This window comes from Notolabrus celidotus, chromosome 18 (assembly GCF_009762535.1).
Source record: "Notolabrus celidotus isolate fNotCel1 chromosome 18, fNotCel1.pri, whole genome shotgun sequence".
In the NCBI taxonomy this organism is placed as follows: domain Eukaryota; kingdom Metazoa; phylum Chordata; class Actinopteri; order Labriformes; family Labridae; genus Notolabrus; species Notolabrus celidotus.
The window spans coordinates 3,717,008-3,735,973 of record NC_048289.1 but is presented as its reverse complement, the minus strand read 5'-3'; the positions used below and the strand labels follow the sequence as shown (position 1 = coordinate 3,735,973).

At 40.4% G+C, this 18,966-nt stretch overlaps 2 protein-coding genes and 1 non-coding gene across 4 annotated transcripts; 2 read left to right on the top strand and 1 right to left on the bottom strand.

The window, feature by feature from the left end:
- Nucleotides 1-572: 572 nt before the first annotated feature.
- Nucleotides 573-12,825, bottom strand: daglb (diacylglycerol lipase, beta). 2 transcript variants are annotated; one of them, XM_034708734.1, is made up of 15 exons: nt 12,141-12,802; nt 11,898-12,049; nt 8,789-8,963; nt 8,436-8,703; nt 8,193-8,315; nt 7,940-8,067; nt 7,679-7,805; nt 7,512-7,595; nt 6,328-6,405; nt 5,947-6,027; nt 4,670-4,797; nt 3,970-4,038; nt 3,501-3,573; nt 3,166-3,419; nt 938-1,577 (listed from the first exon to the last, which is right to left on the bottom strand). In XM_034708734.1, exons 1-15 carry the CDS (start codon nt 12,233-12,235, stop codon nt 1,382-1,384), a joined length of 2,031 nt encoding a protein of 676 aa, XP_034564625.1. In that variant the 5' UTR covers nt 12,236-12,802; the 3' UTR covers nt 938-1,381. The 2 variants fall into 2 exon arrangements, with proteins under 2 accessions (XP_034564624.1, XP_034564625.1); XM_034708733.1 differs by having other exon boundaries at nt 573-1,577; nt 3,166-3,573; nt 12,141-12,825.
- Nucleotides 12,826-15,825: 3,000 nt separating this feature from the next.
- Nucleotides 15,826-15,897, top strand: trnaq-cug. The gene has a single exon. It is a non-coding gene; the product is annotated as a tRNA-Gln (tRNA).
- Nucleotides 15,898-15,978: 81 nt separating this feature from the next.
- Nucleotides 15,979-18,917, top strand: mrpl58 (mitochondrial ribosomal protein L58). Its single transcript, XM_034708208.1, has 6 exons — nt 15,979-16,217; nt 17,920-17,944; nt 18,036-18,095; nt 18,234-18,316; nt 18,491-18,660; nt 18,730-18,917. Exons 1-6 carry the CDS (start codon nt 16,065-16,067, stop codon nt 18,812-18,814), a joined length of 576 nt encoding a protein of 191 aa, XP_034564099.1. The 5' UTR covers nt 15,979-16,064; the 3' UTR covers nt 18,815-18,917.
- The last annotated feature ends 49 nt before the right edge of the window (nt 18,918-18,966 follow it).

Sequence of the window (18,966 nt, the reverse complement as noted above, 5' to 3'; positions counted from 1 at the left end):
GTTAGGGAACAAAAACATGAAGGTCTTGCAGTGGCCCAGCCAGAGACCTGACTTGAATCCAACTGAGAATCTGTGGAGGGGGCTAAAGATCAGGGTGATGGCAAGGAGACCCTCCAACCTGAAAGAGTTGGAGCTCATCACTAAAGATGAATGGGCAAAAATACCAGTGGAGATATGCAAAATGCTGGTCAGCGATTATAGGAAGCGTTTGATTGCTGTAAATAGCCAATAAAGGCTTTTCTATTGATTATTGAGATGGGTATGAATAATTTTGGACATGCCACTTTTTATTCAAATGTAAATAAAAGCTGAGAAATATTCTTTTTTTCCACAATGATGCCTCTTGTACATCGTCTTATTACCTTCTGGGAGACGCCTGTGTCATTTCCAATCAGGAAAAAACTTGCTGTTGAACAAAAGTAACTTTAAGTCAAAATATGCCAGGGGTATGAATAATTTTGGGCTTAACTATATTTGTAGCACCTGCATCCACATACTTACATTGATTAGGAGGTTTGGTGGGTTAGGGAAAACGTATTTCTACTCTTTGAGAAATGTTACAGAATGAGGCGTTAGTTTCACAAAAGCTTTTATTCAGATCAGGAAGTCCAATGCAGTCTGTTGAGGATGTGAGATAGTTATGCAGGCATCAGCCGAGTCAAACTTTATATCATACATTACCTGAAACAATAAGTAATATCCATGGCAATTAAATACACTCCCACAAAATGTACAATCTTCTACCTTTGCTAACTTTCATTTTTTTGCCAAACACCATGCAATACCTAAACTGCATTGTAGAAAATGCATAACAAAACTGGTTGTAAACACACTGCACTTATCACCGTCGTTCTTTAAAGCGATCCTGTGGACTTTTTTTCTGCATAGGCACTGTTCATCCTGATGTAATAAGACATTAAAACACAAGACACACACGCTAAAGATACTACACAATTAAAGACGCAATGTGTTCATCCACATTTGTGGGTCAAATCCTCATATTTGGGTCAGGCTGCCCCTCAGTCCTCTTCACCGGAAAGGAAGACAGCTTTTCACTTTCACTGACGTCAGGGCGGTTTCCCCTCCAGCCATTCAGCACTCACACAAACAATCACATTAGAGTAAAACTGCAGCACTGCCAAATACTGTACATGACGAACATTCAAAGGTCATGGCATCAAGTTGCTCATGGAGGAACTCAGTAAAAAACAACATAAATTAACTTAATGAAAAGTGCAATTATACAAAGAACTTGTGCTCCAACATGTTTATAAATCAGATGCATTAAGGAGATCATGATATGTTAATCTCTCGGTTCATGTCATTCCCTACAATCCGGTCTGGGAGCGCACACACAGGGAGTCAGTCACAACGGTACACTTCAGATTGTGTTGTGCTGGCTGTTGTTTAAAGACGACGGGCAGAAGGGGAAGGGTCTGTCGCTGGTGAGGCTGTTGAGCGCTCGGAGCACAGCGTCAGGCATGTGGTCTGCAAGCATCCTGGGACTGATCAGAACACTCCTGAAGGCCATTTCATTAGACCAGTCAGCACGGTACCGGACCTGGGAGAAGCAGGACCTGAGAAGAAAGACAGGAACGAGTGATGAGATTAGAATTGAGCCTCTGGTAACCCAAATCAACAAAGCCTTCTAACTATGATATTTATAGTCACATGTTCATACTATGTATATTTATATAAATATCAGAACTGAACTTTAATCCATTTTTGAAATATCATCAGTCAAGTTTTTTGATAACATTCTGACGATAGGTTCAAGTGGGCGGGGTTAACTTGGATATTTATTACGACATATATAATATCTAACCAATCATAAATGAAACACTGAGTCACGCCCACACATGTCCAACAAAACTCCTCCACTCCTGCTCAGACTGTCTCCCAACATCTCAGCCAGCTCCCCTCAGTGTTGTCTTAGCTGTTAACTTGTTTGCTAATTGTTTACTGCCTGTAATCTGTCTGTATAGCTGTCTCTCTGCTCTTTGTGTCTCTGTGCTCGTGTGTCCCTGTCTGAACATCCACCGCTGAAGATGACAGCTTGTTGTCTTCTTCTATTTTCCAACTGCGGTGGATTTGGGGGAAACTTTGGGTGGCGTTTTAGTTGAGCCGTGGTCAAGTTGCTGAAGCAGTCCCACATATGATCCACTTATACTCGTTTTAAAAATCTCAAGTATCAACATGACTACAACCTCAGAGATTAAGCATCATCAACCAAGAGAAGCTATCCTTATTCTAACAACCACAAGGAGGCAAAAAAAAAACTGTTCCTGTGAAAGAGCACAATCTTACTTTATTTATTTATTTATTATCTAGTTTGATTTTTTGTAAATTTTAAAGTCATATACTGTCTTATTTTAAATTATCATAGACACATATTGTTATGAATTTAGTTCACTTTTTTAAAAATGTATTATTTCATCATATATCTTATTATTAATTTGATTTTATCGTATTATGATCTTTACAGATTACCTCTCAGAATTTTAATATTTTATTCTGTTTACTTTGTGTAGTTTAGCATCTTAGTTTCATTTCCCAGTTTAAGCTTTTAGTGTTTTATTATCTTGTTTATTTATTATATTTTGTTGATTTTTTTCTTCCCATCTTGAGTTTTACATCTTATTATTTTTTTTTTCAGTTTCTCAGTTCGTCAGCAACTTATTTTTATTTATTTATTATTTTAATTTTATGTTTCTTTCTTTATAATAATAATAATAATAATAATAATAATAACAATAATAATAATTATAATTATTATTATTGTCATCATTATTACATTATTCATTTTATTATTATTATCATCATCATCATCATCATCATCATTATTATTATTATTATTATCATTATTATTATTGTCATCATTATTACATTATTAACATTATTTTTATCATTTGTATTATTATTATTATTATCATCATCATTTTTTATATATATCATGTTCTTAACCTTGCATATGGATTTCTATTGGGATGGGGGGGTCTTCTTCAATTTTTTGTATTTTTTTTTTCTATTGCATTACTCCTATTATTTTTATGTACAGCACTATTTAATATCATGGTATGAAAAGTGCTTTACAAATAAAGTCAAATGTATTGATATAAACAGAACATTGGTCGTCTACTCATGTCTGAGTAACTGCAGACTGACCTCCGTGACGGTCCGTCTTCTGTGATGTGCAGAATGCGTCCAGGCAGGAACAAAGGTAAGTGTGCAGCCGTGTGGGCAGGTGAGTCGTCTGACGCCAGGCTCTGATAGGACGATGAGTGACGGATGATCAGCGACTCCTCCCCTAACAGCGGCTGGCTCAGCTCCTCCTCCCTCCTGTTATCCATCTCGGTGGGGAAGTCGTCCGGGTCTCCTCCGAACAGCTCATACCAGCACCCCTGCAGCAGGATGCGGTACTGCAACACACAGAGAGAAAACACACGTGAAGTGATTCTGTGATAGAAGATATCAAGGATGGTGTGTTTGAATGAATTTACCTTTGGTTTATTGCAGTTGGAAACTATTTTGAGTATCCTTCTCTTCAGATCCTCCATGTTGGGCATGCTCAGTCTGCACAGACACAGTGAAAGCAAAAGTATTAGAAGAGAGAGAGGGAATACAGCAGAAAGAAAACACAACAGAGGAGGGAACAGAAGGGAAAAAGAGCGTGCACGATGGACTCATTCTCTCCGTCCCTGTAATAACAGGGCTGAGCCAAATATAGAGTCTCATCACACAGTGGTCTATAACAGGACATTCATATAGGCCTGAGTGTGCAGTACGACTCACACACACACGAGTGTAACCAGCATGGACACACACACACACACACACACACACACACACACACACACACACACACACACACACACACACACAAGTGTAACCTGCATGGACACACACACATGATGATGAAACATTGAGTTACAAAGGCAGTCACAGATGAAGAGTGAAAGCTTCTCTTACCTGGGAACTAAATCCTTCCCAAGCACAACAGAGACCACGAAGTCCTTTGAGTAATCAGCCAGAGCTTTACTGTGTGAGAGAAAGAACATGAGACCAAGGTTACCACAAGGCTGCGTCAGATACAACAGGCAGAGTGGGGATGTTACATTCTGTGAGGTAGGAACAAATCATCATGTGGTTATCAGGTTAGACATTAGCTTCAGAAAATCAGTCCAACTGATGGCCTCATTATTAATATTCTGATTGATTGATTGGCTGCACGATGGCTGCTTAATTTACACTGTGCATATTCCAGGGACAAGCTATGTAAATAAGCCTCATCAGGAAGTCCTTTAAACTCTGCATTGGTTGCAATTTAATTAGATGTAACAATGCCTAAATGTATTGTCCCTGTTGAATAAACTGATAAAGAAAATAAATATGAACAGATCAGTGTGAGCAGTGAGTCCCTCACGCCAAAAATCTAGAGAACAAAAGGCTCTGCAGTTTTTTCCTGTTAAGATTACACAGAAAATGGATACACTGATTTCAAATTTGGCTTTGTATCAGCTTTATTTATGTCAAAAGCATGACAAATATTTTATGAAAGCACTTCTAGATGCATTTCATAGACAAAGCCTGATCCCTTTGCACCTTTTCTCGACCCCTATTTAAACACAATGCTTTTATTTTGAAGGTGTGTCTGTCCAGCCTTTCTTACCTCAGGAGCCCCCCTGGTGGAGAGAATGAGTAGCACTGCAGGGTGGGGAAAGAATTGCGCAAGAGGATAGCGAGTAGAGAAGCTGTGCCAGCGCCCAGACTGTGACCCGTGATCACCAGTTTATACTCCTACAGAGACAGAAACACAGAGAACATACTGGATACTTAGAGGACTCTTTGTGCTCTTTACCTTTATCAAACAACAAATGTGCAACAACACAAAATATAAAGTCACATTGTCAGGGACATTCTGAACTTTTGACGACAGTGAAGAAAGTAGAGTTTGGTGATCCAATAGAGGAGAAATGTGACCGGAAAATCCTGCTTTCCTTATTACTAGTGTACCCTGAGGGGTGAGTCCACTAAAAATAGTTTGCAGCTGCTAACAGCTCCATGAAGTGCAGATCTTTCCCCCCTCTACCTGCTCTGACTCACAACACATATCGGGCTGTTCAAACCCCTGTTTAATAACAAGAGATGTCAGAGATGTGTTTACAGACAGCTCACTTTTTAGGCTGAGTTGTTGTTCTGACCATTTTAAGGTTTGAGCGTGTCACCCCTCAAAAATACTCCTCACCGTGCAGCTTCCATCAAGTCTGCAGAGGGGAGAAAACTCACACAGGACTTCCACCAGATCCGTGTCCGGTGCGTCTCCATTCCGCTGCGGTCCAGCCTCGTGCTCTCTCGTCCGTCAACACCCACCGGTTGTGTTTTCAGAACACAGCACGGAGCAGGACCACCAGACAGCTGGAGTCAAGTGACCGAGGTTTTCCCGCAGTAATCACTGAATCAAGGATTCTCCTCCTCCTCTCCTCATCCATGTTGTCTTTCTGGTCCTCTAAAAACCTCTGACCTGTTGACTCCAGGCCTGGCTCCGCTCATCATGACGGTTTGTTGTTGTAGTTAAGTGAAATACGATCTGGTGATAACACAGAGTGTTTTATTCTGAAAATTAACCGGATGTTTTCATTTTGTTTTGGGGAAACCTGACTTCCTGTCCCGCTCCATCTGCTCTGTTGAGATTGATGCGTCGTGCTCCGGCATCTGGCACAAATAGAAGTCTTGCATATCTGATCTGGAGGACTCCGACCTGCCGGATTAGAGACGCAGCCAGAACGCAACGGAGTGGATCCAGTGGAAGTTAACACATTGACTAGAGTAGAAACCAGATCTGGTGCTGTGACGGATCGGAGACGGACCAGACACGGATCTGGTGGAATTTAGCCATCACTCTACGTGCATGTTGCTGTTGGCTCCGGTGTAAGGTACTTTACTTACCGGTGCGATGGAGAAAGCCTGGTTCAGGATGCCGTCATTCACCAACTTCTTGTAGATGTAACCTGCTGCTTGACATATTCCCTGTCGGAGTCACAGACAACGCAGGATTAAGATTCCTTTAATGAAGACTTAAGAGTCAAAACCAGCCTCAGTGTAACCCGTTTATTCCTACCTGAATCAGGTCAAATGAGACAAATTCAATCATAACTTTCAAGACTTTAGAAGTTTCAAACTGTGACGTTTTACATCAAACAGTCATCTGTGTATGGATTTCACTGAAGAAAAGTTGAGGTGATGCACTTCTTGTTTCATTTCATGTGATAATAATGTATTAAAAACAGGTTTTACATCTTCAAATACATGTGCAGAGTGTTGATTCACCTTGTGAGCGTAGCATGCTCCAGTCACTCCTTCTATGGGCAGGTTCTCACACTCTGCAGACAGATCCGTCAGAACGTCCTGCAGGAGAGACAGAGTGTTAAATCAGGGATAAAGTGGAACACTTATAGTAGGCCCAAAGTCACAACCAAACGTTTCAAACTAAAGGGCACATATGCTGCATTTATATATCGACTAACACAAGCAACAAAGAACCGCAAAAAAAAAAGGACTGCATCTTAGGTTAATGTTGACATCCTCTTGCACACGCCCTCACCACACTTTCACTTCCCACTCAACTCTTCTTTTTCTTAATCAGAGCTTCTTCAGCAATATTCTTCTTTCAAATAGTAGCCGTTGAGACCTGCGGACAATCTGTGACTCCTATACATCAGCCTTCTGTGTACCATGAACAAGCCAGCTGCGCAGACAGGGAAGTGATTCTGAACATGAAGAAGAAATGGGACTCCAGCAGGCTTTATGAATGCACAGTGAATGTGTAGAGGGAGGTGTGATAAAACTGAGACAACTATCTCATCTTTATTTTGTACTAGGGATGTAAATAATTAATCAAGTATTGAGTAATTGGTTGTTAAGAAATTACTCCAAATGCACATTTTTTTGATCAATTTTCTATCTATGTTTTAAGTTTAAAGAATGTTTCGATGTGAATCAGCTGACTGAAGGAGACGCTCAGCTGGGGGCTGCGGCTGAGTGACAGGTCTCCAAGAGCGCTTTTCTGCTCCGCCGTCGGACTGATTATGACCTGGTTGCGCTCTCAGCTGACACCTGTCCGCGTTCACATGATTATTTTTCTCAATAAGAACGAGGAGACAGAAAACTGGACACTGAGAGTCTGATGTGTTTCTGTTCAGTTCCCTTGTTGAAGTCTGAGCCTTCACTTTTATGACTGTATGTCTGCAGAGATTATGAGCCTGCTCCACATGTTGATATTCAGCGTGTTTAACATTTTGAACACCTCAACATGATCCGTAGATATTCAATACTGTCAGTTATATACATTGTGTCGTGAAGGAACATTTGATTCAGGGGAAAAAACGCATTTGGCATTATTTTTTTGAAGGAAATGTTGAAGTTGTTTTTAATGATTAATCTATAATTGATCGTTAACATTTCCTACCATACTTGAGATTTACATCCCTAGTTCTGACTCTTTACAAACTCACCTTGAGAGACAGAGTTCCTCTGACAGCCACCAGAACAGCCTCTCTCTTGTGATCCAGAGCCACAAAGAACGGGATCTCATAGATCTGGAAGAAATGTGAATGATCAACATCAATTTATCAACAACACTTTGACAAAGAGTATTCCTAACAGCTGGTGACATTCCTACCTGGTTGTGGAAGCTGACGTGGATGAAGTCTCTGTACTGCAGACCGGTGCTGTGCAGGATGGAGGAAAAGTGGCAGCCGAGGTGGTCTCCGCCCACGATGTCGTACTCTGCAGCATGGCTCCTACAGCTGATACACAAACACACCCTCTGGTTAGTTAGTCTGTTTCTCCGTACATTCAGGAGCTGTAAACCCAACCTGGCTGTGTGTCTTTCTGAGAGTTGTCTTGAAGTCTGTTAAGTTAAAGAGTGAGTGCGCCTCACCAGTCTCCGCTGAGTTTGCAGGGTCCAGTGAAGAGGTTGGAGTAGATGTAGAGCGGCCAGCCGTAAGCTGCTGCAGCAAAGCGCATACAGTGAGCTGCTTTCTCCAACTCTGTCTCCAGATCTTCCCCCTTCACATGAACAGGCACATTTTAATGATCAGTATCGTGTTTCACAGAGTTGCACGATGTTACTAGATGGTGTTTGAACTTCTTTGCAGTCTGGTGAAACAAAACCAACAGACTTCTGGGCTTACAATGGGGGAGGAGGGGCTGTGGTCCACTGTGACATCAGGGTCTCTGCTTTGCTCCATCTTATCCTGCTCCTGGTGTAGCAGAGCCAGACCAGCTGCTATGTCACTTGGGACCAGGTCTGTGTCCTAAAACACAATCAGACAAATGTTTTTGTTGCAGCACTACATCTTATATTAGACGTATGTTTTACAATACACGTCTCATTAAAGGCTAAATAACTCTAAGTAGGAGGAGGTTCCCCTTACAGAGAAGAATCCACTGAGGAGTTGTGAGATGCTCGAGAACGCTGCTCGGTGACTCTCATCCTGCGGCAGACAGCAGCACATGAGCCGCAGCCGGTTCTCCCACACCTTTACCGCCAGGGAGCGAGCGGTGGAGAAGAACTGGGTGCCCTCGCTGCTCTGCAGGTCTCGCACTCCTAGCGGCTCCATGGCAGCAGGCCGGGGACGTGGATTCCCCAGGGGGTCAAACACAAACACCACGCCTATAGCGGTGAACAGCAGGATGACCCAGCTGTTGTGACACAAAAGAGATGCTCCATCAAGACACCCACTGGGAAAACAATGAAACAATAAGCTTGTTCTTCAACACAACTTACCTGGCAATCACTGCTGCGATGACCGCGCCCACTGTGGCAGGATCGCAGCCTTTGCTGTCATCAGACACCCAGACCGCTCCAAGACAGGCCCACACCAGCTCAGGGATGTACAGGAGAGCACGCAGGTACACCAGGGCTGGCATAGAGCGCCGTGGGCCAGGGTTTGTGATGGTACCTGAGAAACAATCATGGAACTATGTGAGACAGTCAGAAATATATTCACTATTCACAACTTCTTTTACTTAGACACACCACATGCACACACGCACACACAGGCACACACCCCTCTCCCTTTATGTCCCCTAACCGTACTCAAACTCCCTCACTGTACTATAAAATGTTAAATGTACGTCAACATCACTCAACATATTTGACACTCAACACTTAAGTATTATTATTATTTTATTTTTAATTTACTTATTTTCTTTGTTATTATCATGTATATGCATGTGTGCATACATGTGTATGTATGTATGTATGTGTATATGTTTTTTTTTTTACATGTGTGGCTAAAAGAAAAAAAAAAAGAAAAATAAATAAATAAATAAAAAGAAATACATTCACTACTGATATGCAGCACAGGGGGAGAAGATGCTTTTAGTTGAAACAAAAGATTGTGATGTTACAAAGGTTAGGATGTGTCCCATCACTGTTGTCAGCCTCCAAAGATATAGACTGAACATGACACTGAACATGTGGGGAAGGGTTCTCAGCCATCTTGGTCATGAAAACTTAAAGTTAAATCTAATCAGTACAATGAGACAGTTCTTTAACTAGATCAGTGTGCTTTTACCTCAACATGTTTCAACTACAAACTTCCTGCAGTCTTCCTCAGAGGAGTCACGTGGTGTTGTTGTGAGGTCTGTCAGCTGATTTATAGAGGTTTGGTTATCCTACCTGAAACAGCAGGACGACCACGCTCCCTGTTGTCTGTCAGCATTTTGGCCCCCTCATCATAAGTTCACTGTCCTCTGGACCGACTCCCTGATCCCTACAGCCTCCCTTATCCAGCGCTGGTATCTGTTGCTCTCGGAGTGGATTACCTAAGCCTTTTCCTGGACCATGATGTGTTTCTCTCTTGCAGTGGTCTGATTTTACATTTTTCTGTTCAGCTTTTTGCTTTATTTCATGTGTGCATGCTTCAGATTTTTTCTTTCTCACAGTCTTGTCTGTGTTTACTTTTTCATGTGCAAACATCCCAAGATATCCACTCTGAGAGCAACAGATACCAGCGCTGGATAACGGAGGCTGTCGAGATCAGGAAAAACACACCTGGGATACGGACCTAAGACTGTCGGACAACAGGGGGGCGCGGCCGTCCTGCCACTTCAGTCGTCCAAACTAGAGGTGTAACAATTCATCGACTACATCGATCTGTGCTCGGCAAGTCGGCCTTCCAGATGACATATATCGATCTAACATTGTTTAAAAGTTAATAAATCGATTGTGTCCATACTAGGAAATAACCCATTGGATTTAAGCACGGCAGACTTTATATGGATGTGTTCTTTTTACACTTTTAATGATAAGACGTTAAACATTACTCAATTAAGGCTGCCTGTCTGTGACGTCATCGCCATGCGACAGCAGACAACAAAACATAGCATGGTGGATGGCAGAGGAGAAGCCGGGGAGTGAGAAATGATCAAGTCACCATTGCGGTCCAGTGTGTGGAAACACTTTGGCTTTTGCAAAGACGGAAATAAAATGTGAATGCATTTGCCATTAATTGCTATTTAATTGTTTGTTTCCCTTACAAGGAACAACAGGAGTCTAGGGTGTCCAGTATCAAGGTTTTCATTTCACAGTCACACTGGTTGAATTTTTGGTTAAGAAGTTACTGAATCGATTTCAAGTCACTGAATCGTTTCGCATTGTATCGTTTTAAATGAACCAATACCGTCATTTAATCGTATCGGCAACCACCAATCATGATACAAATCGAATCGTTGTTAAAAAGAATCGTTACACCCGTAGTCCAAACCAATATAAATCAGCTGACAGTAAGTCACAGCAGGAAGTTTGTGGTGGTAACATGTCGAGGTAAAAAGATACACATTGGTCTAGTGACAAGAACTGGCTTACTTCAATGTACAGGTCAGACCGAATGAACCTTAATGGATTATATCTAAACACTTTTAAACTTTTAGAAGTGAAGAAGCCTTTTGAATGTGAAGTGAAACACCTTCAGGTTCCTGCTTCAGGTCCAGCTGCCTTTAGTTTACAGGGTTCCCACTCTTTTCCAGAGATCATTTTCCAGGACATTTTCATTGATGATCAAGCTGGTATGACAGTCTAAATTTAGTTCCTAATTTAGTTCCTAAATAGTCTAATATGTTCCTCTCAGTGGAAGTCTACATTGAAAGACGTGCTGTCTATGGCTATCCATGAAATCATTTCTTACATGCTTAAAAATCATGGCAAATAAATTATAGAACAATGCAACCACAGATGTACAGCACTTCACTTTATTAGTGCAACCAAGTAACAGTAAAAACAAGAGCCTGCAAAGGACTGTAAGATGCCTTGCTGAAATAAATAAATAATAATAATAATCAGAGGATCAGTGCATAAATTGACCTAAATAGACCTGAATGACAAAAATGGCCATAAATGTTGAATGTGGTTTTTTTTTTAACTGTGTCAGATCACACGCAGTCATGTTGGAATAATTTTCCAGGACAATTTGTGATTTTCCAGGACATTTTACTTTTTCTCCCATTTTCCAGGTGTTTTCCAGTACAGGAAAACTGGTGAACTGTTTTCCAGGTTTTCCAGGACGCGTGGGAACCCTGAGCTTATCTTTGAATGAACTGACCAGATTCACTTTAAGACAGTTTAGCTTGTGGCTGGTTTATATCATCTTTCAGTAAATGCACTGGCATGTGTGAACATGTTGGCTCACAAAAAAGACAAGCAGAACATCTCTGTCATTTCCTTCACTTAATGTTGCCTAAGAAGAAGTATTTTGAAACTTATATTGCTGCAGGCTAAATGATGTAAAGGCATCGCAACCCTGGGATTTCCGTCCGATTTCCTCACTCTCTTCATGAAATACATTAATTTAAATATAAGTATTAATCTGGTTAACATCATATAAGTGAATTACCTTGGGCACTGACGTAAACAGTGGCACATAATGACAGGATGATGAGTGCCAACACGACCAGCAGTCCCACCAGGTAGCTGTGAAGAACTCCCCGTCCATTGCAGTCAAAGTTCCCTTTGTGGTAGGTAAACAGGATCATGGTGCCGATCCACCTGAGGAGGAGACGATCAGGCAGCAGCAGAGTGAGTGAATAATGTTAAGTTTAGTGGCAGTAAATCAGTGACCTGAGGGCACACAACATACCAAAGTACACGGAAAAACAGCTCGAAGCATCCGGGGAAAACGAGGTCGTCGCTGGCGATGCCCCACCGACGACCAAACGCGACCATCCCAGGCATGATGAAGGTTTAAGAGCCGTGATGTCCCGCTGATGGAGATTAACCTGTTTACTCGATCAAGAGACACTTCCAGCCTCTCATGGCAGCTCCACAGACTGACTACGAGCTTCCCTCAGAGTTGTCACATCATCACTCCCTGCATTGCCCAACCAGCTCCTCTTCCCCGTGCACACTAGCTAACAGCTAACAATGATGTTTCAGCAGATTCAGAGAAAACGCTTCAAAGATTTATCTGATCTTTAATGTCAAACTGCGCCCAGGCTTTAGACCTGTTAATACGCACAGTGAGCCACCTTGACGAGCATGAGGTAATGTTGTTTATGAGGTTAAGGACGACGGAACTACACCTCTGCGTGCACAGATTGAACGTTAGCCTGTTAGCTTGTTAGCTTGCTAAAAATACTTTTAAAATGATATTAAATTTAATATCACAGCACCGACGATACTCTTATTTATCTATATGAATGTAAACACTTTGCTTTGAATGTAACGCGACGCAGCGTTTATGTAACATGAACAGCGGAACGCAGACCGCTGGTTTGTTTTGTTTCGCTGATGACACATCGTGTTCTTCCGCTTTGCCCCCCTGCAACAAAGAGCTACAAAGATGAGTTCCGGTCAGATCAAACAAAAGAAATTCACTGTATAGTAATTAATAATATCTACCCTTCTAATGAATTTTAAAGATTCATTTTGATTTGAGAGCAATTCATATATTTTTTGTGGAAGTGATATTGGGACATCTATTTGTTTCATGCTGTCACACTCAGTTGTTGTGGACACAATTTAAGGATTGGTTGCACAGCAAACTTAAACCAAACCTGTTTTAGATCAATATAACATTTTTGGTACATTATTGAAAGACCAAAAATTTAAAGGAATGGTAATTTTTTACTCATTGTGGCCATATTCTTTTCACAAGGCTAAAGTCATTAAGACTCCACCCAACTCAACTCTACACTAAGTTCCTTAAATGAATGAAAACCTATTGTGCCCAAGATCTCTTTGCATTACTTAAAAATGAGCTCACTAATTAAATGTCTTAGAAATGCCCTCTGTAAAATCTATTTTTCCCCCCTTCAATTTAGTTTGACTTCATCTCAAGTCAATATATCTGACTATGTTGCTGATGCAAGATTTGTATTTATTAACTTGTTCTTATATACTATCTTTTAATTATGTATTTTTTAAAGTTAGTTTTAGGTTTCTTCAGTGCAGTTTTATGATTGTCGTGAATGATTTCCTTATAGTTTGTAAATGTATATTTTCTACAATAAAGTAAATAATAAAAACTAATAACAACAACAATAACATAAGAGTTCAGGTCCCGTTTATCCCTCAATTTTTTCTCAATATAACTTTATTGGCATGAAAGTCACGACAGTAATGCCAAAGCACAGACAATCACAACTGACAAACTAGCAGTACACAACAATATAATCGAAGGGATATATCTAAAGAAAGCTTTTATTATCAGCAATTCATTAGTCACAAAATAAATCGTGAATCTCTTTCTCTCTCTCACTCTTAATCAATCAATCAACCAACCAACCAATCAATCAATAACATTTTCATTCAAACATATAGCTCTAATAATGTCATGCAGCCTATTATACCTGAAGAGGTCCCTGTTCTTCTCTCTGGTTTCATCCAAAAGTCGCGATGGAACCAGCAGGTATTCACAAACACAGAAGCCACAGGGAGCAGACCGATGCTGAAGAGTTTAAAGCATCAACTGATTGAAACATTGAATATTTGAAGTTATACACGCTTCTTTTCTAGAGACAGAAAATCTATTACCTTACTCCTATGTCCTTTTTATGTTTTCCCTGTTTTCTGACCCTCTCTCACTGAGAGAGAACTGAGAGGGCAGCATGCACAACACTGAATACAGTTACATTTTCAATCTTAAAATTGAGTTCAGTATTTTTACTTCTATGCGCTGAATTCACCACGGTGTTCTTAGTAAGGAGGACACTGGTTTGAGTTTGTACATCTTGTGCTCAGTTGAGGAGCTCCCTAAAGAACAGGTTCATGTTTGTACTTCTGGCTCTCATGCAGCAGATGGTGCTGTTACAGTCTGTAGTGATGACAACAAACTGAACCCGGCCTTATGATGTCCGGTTCCACCCACTTCTGATCAACCCCTTTAAGCTTGGTGCAGGCCTTTATTATTCAGTCTGTGGTGCATGCAGGGGAAGTTTCATGTTTGCACAGCAGAGGCCTGATCAATGGACTGTATTGACTCAAGTAAGTTCTGCCGTCCCCTTAGCAATCATTAAATTTAACTCAACTATGCCTCCACTTAAATTACAAACTGTACTTTCAGTCTTTTTGTTCCCTTTTACTATTTTTTAGCTTCATTCAGTGCAGTTGTGTGTTCAACTCCCTTATAACAAGTGACTTCACTACAGCTCAGAGGTACGGAAGCCCTGAAAGGGCATGATTAAATACATTTCATTTCCTTCATTATCTGGAGAAAACAAAGCTTGTTATCTTGAGATCTGGACTTATTTTTCTGGTGATAACAGGGTAATTTATCTCTTTTTATCCAGAGAACAAAGCTTGTTTTTTGTGTTTTTGATCTTCAACCTGTAAGATAAATGTCTCGTAACAAAATTATTTTTTATTCTTTACTGACGCAAAATGTTCTTAATGTTTGTGAAGAAGAAACTGATAACAGGCCTTTCCTCTTACCTGAAGTTACTTGGTTACCATATGTATAAAGATCACAACTAATTTTTCTCGTTATCTCGAGATAACACGCACATTTTTCTCCAGATAATGGGAAAAATAATTTGAGATCTCAAGAAAACTGAGAAAATAAAATGCATATAATCATGTCCTTTTCGTGCTTCTGCACTAAACATAAAAGCAAGCAAACGTACACATACAGTAACCAAGTAACTTCAGGTAAGAGGAAAGGCCGGTTTTCTGTTTCTAAAGTAGTAAAGAATAAAAAGACATTTTGTTACCAGACATTTATCTTACAGGTTGAAAATGAAAAACACAAAAAACGAGCTTCATTCTCTGGATAAAACGAGATGAATGATCCTGTTATCACCAGAAAAATAAGTCCAGATCTCAAATTAACAAGCTTTGTTGTCTCCAGATAACAACAAATTTATTAAAATAAAATGTATTTAATCATGTCCTTTTAGGGCTTCCGTAGCTTTTGCATTATCTGAAAGATTATAATTTTACAATGTTTTAAAGATTTTACTTTTCTTTTTAATTGCTAATGTTTTAATAATTTGATAGGCTCTGGTTTACTTTGTACAAATTTGCACTATTTACTTTGCTGCTGTAACACTTTAAATGTCCACGCTGTGGGAAGAATAAAGGAATAATCACTCATGACTGAGTCACTGAAACTCTCTTCTTACTTCCTCCTGATATTTGTAAGCTGAGTCAGTGTCTCATACATGTCCCTATAAGAGTGTGTGGTGTGCATTGTTTATAGTTTAGAACAAATAGCACTGAAAATTGATCTATATCGACCTGTGACAATCCTTGAACCATTAAAAATGTCTGAGCCCCATGTGGTTATAGAGCTGCTTTATATCTAGCTGTGGTGGCCGCTCGTGCACGGTTCCATGGTGTAATGGTTAGCACTCTGGACTCTGAATCCAGCGATCCGAGTTCAAATCTCGGTGGAACCTAACCTTTTATCCCTTCAGTACATTGTTAGAGTCCTGGACTGTGTTTTTATACACGTTGTATCAGTAGCAGTATATTCTGGTACCTAAGGTGTCCTCACGTGGAGGCGATCTAACTGAGAGAAGCAGCTATGACGCTTGTGCGTCAGCTGCAGTGACGTCAGTCCAACATGGCGGCGCACATAGTCAGAGGTTCATGTTTACTACTCCGTGCTGTAATGTTCCCACAGAATGTAAAACTGAGAGGAGTTTTTATTAAAGACAAGAATAACACGTTACAACCGACCCTCAGCTACGGGACCCGAGGGAGGGACGACACACAGGTGAGTCAGACCAAAACAACATCATGAAGACATCATTACTTCTGTGTGGAGAGACTCACATCAGACCTCATTGTAAACAAAACAGAGAGAACCACATGTCATATTTATTACCTTTCTTTATTGTGAGCTCAAATAGGGAAAGACATTATTTAAAAAAAAGACCTGGAGCCTTCTGATGAGGAGGGCTGATTCAATGTCATTTTTCCTGGCAAAGCCTAAATATTCTTATCATAAACTCTTCAAAAAAAAGTTTGGAAACGTTATTGGGTCAGTATTTCTCCCCTTCAATAACACCAATAGGTGCTGTATTATAATTGGAAAGCCTGTTTAGTCACTTTTACAATGAGGTATAACTTGTAAGGATCGTGCTTCTGTTCCAGAATCCCCTGCAGTATTCTCCTGTTGGTGTTCACTCTTGTTTTGAGTTGCTTGGTGGATTGGATGATTTAAGATAAGATAACATATACTTTATTGGTCCCCCATTGGGGGAAATTATTTTGTTACAGCAGCTTACAACACGGGACAGGGGAATACAACAATTGTCCTTACATAGTTAAACATATAATAACAATAATAATAGCAATGATAAAGGTAAAATAAAATAGAATAACATATGGCAACTATTACAGATGTACACTATGTACACTTCTATCTGATAAATAGATAGTAAGGTAGGTTATTGCGCGGATACAATTGCACCAGGTTATTTAAAAAAACATACACAGTATGAAGAACAGTGTGATTCAGATGGATACAATAGAGGGATATTTCACTCTCCCACAGTAATCAGGAATAAACAACACATAGTGGCCATTTTTACTCTTTATTCATGTAACACTCTCAGGGACCTCAGTAACGTGTGGAAGATCCATATGCAGCCACAACAGCCTGGCTCCTCCTCCTCGTGTTGGTCACCGGCCTGGTCACATTTTGCTGTGGGATGGTTTCCCATTTCTCATCCAGCGCGGTTATGTTGGTCACTCTAGCATGTACAGAACACCCAAGCTGATCCCACAAGTAATCGATGGGGTTGAGGTCTGGACTCACGGCAGGCCATTCCATCCTCTCCTCTCCTCTCCAAAATCCTGAATGTACTCTGTGATGATCCTGGCACTGTGGGGGAGAGCGTTGTCAGCCCGGAGGATGGAGTTTGGTCCCAGATTCTGGAGGTATCAGGTGCCAGTCATACACCTGTGACTGTTACACACCTGGCAACACTTGAAGCTCAAAACAGGAGTGAATACAAACAGGAGAATACTGCAGGGGATTTTGGCACATTTAATTTGGGTGCTACCCACACGTTTCGCTGTGTTGCTCATTCCACAAATGCACAATCCTTCAAGTTATACCTTGTTGTTAAGGTGACTAATCAGGCTTTCCAACGATGTAAAATACAACACCTATTGGTATTACTAAAGGGGAGAAATAATTGATCAAAATAATGTTCCCACACTTTTATTGAGGAGTTCAGATTGCCTTTGTTGAGACACATTAAACAGATAATCTAACTTATTAGAATTTCCATTATAAACACCTAAATGAGCCTTGTGAGTTGATGTTGTTGTGGCATTCATTATGGAAATATAAAATGATGATATAAAAAAGGGAAAAAAATAGATTTGTCCATGCACTGTTTGAAGATCCCTGAAATGGGAGAATGGAGTTTAGACTGTTAAGCTTCTTTCTTGTTTTGTGTTTTCAGGGAGACCAAGTGCACATTCCAGTAGGTAAATATTCCGATAGAAACACAATATGAAAGAAAACTATTTGTCTTTTTGAGTCTTTTCACATGACCTTTCTTCTTCTTCTGGGTTTTAGAACGTCTGACGGTATCTTACAGCAGGAGCAGCGGTCCTGGTGGTCAGCACGTCAACAAAGGTACATGAAATTAGATTTTTAGAAAAGCTTGGTAGAAAAAGTGACTCTTTACAGCTCTTTGAAGAAATGATATCCTGAATCTTCTCTTACATGCACAGTAAACAGTAACCCTTTGTGTCATAACGTCTCAACCCACAGTCAGCACGAAAGCAGAGATCCGTTTCCATGTGCTAACAGCAGAGTGGATTCCAGAAGATGTTCGGCGCAATATATTTGAAACGGTTTGTTTTCAAGTGCTCTGGATTTCACTAACTCACATCAATGTGTCTTTTTTATTACTTTGAATTGTCCTTATGAAAGTAGTACAACTAGAACTGATAGGCTTCTGGATTGGATTATTTTATTCTGCTGACTCTTGAAAGTGATTGAAGTGACGTTTTCGTTTGGTGGCACAGAATAAAAACCGCATCAATAAAGCCGGGGAGCTGCTGGTGACCTCGGAGCTGAGCAGGAGTCAGCAGAGGAACCTGGCTGATTGTGTACAGAAGATTTCTGCCATCGTTGCTGAGGCCAGCGAGAAGCCACATGAGCCAACAGCAGAGGACTTAGCTCTCAGAGCAGCCAGGTACACCCATCACTTGAATCCACCTTGATTATTAATGTTTTGTTTTTGATATGAATATTTTCTGTGCAGGTTGGAGAAGAGGAACAAGGAGAGGTTACGACAGAAGAAGATCCAGTCTGCTATCAAGCAAAGCAGACGACTGGATTTTGACTGATTGATTGTTAAATATCTACACTACTAGTCAAAGGTTTGGAAACACCTTCTCATTAAAGGGTTTGTATTTATTTTAATTATTGTAAAGACTGTAGATTAATACTGAAGACATCAAAACTATGAAAGAACATATATGGAATTATTGAATGAACA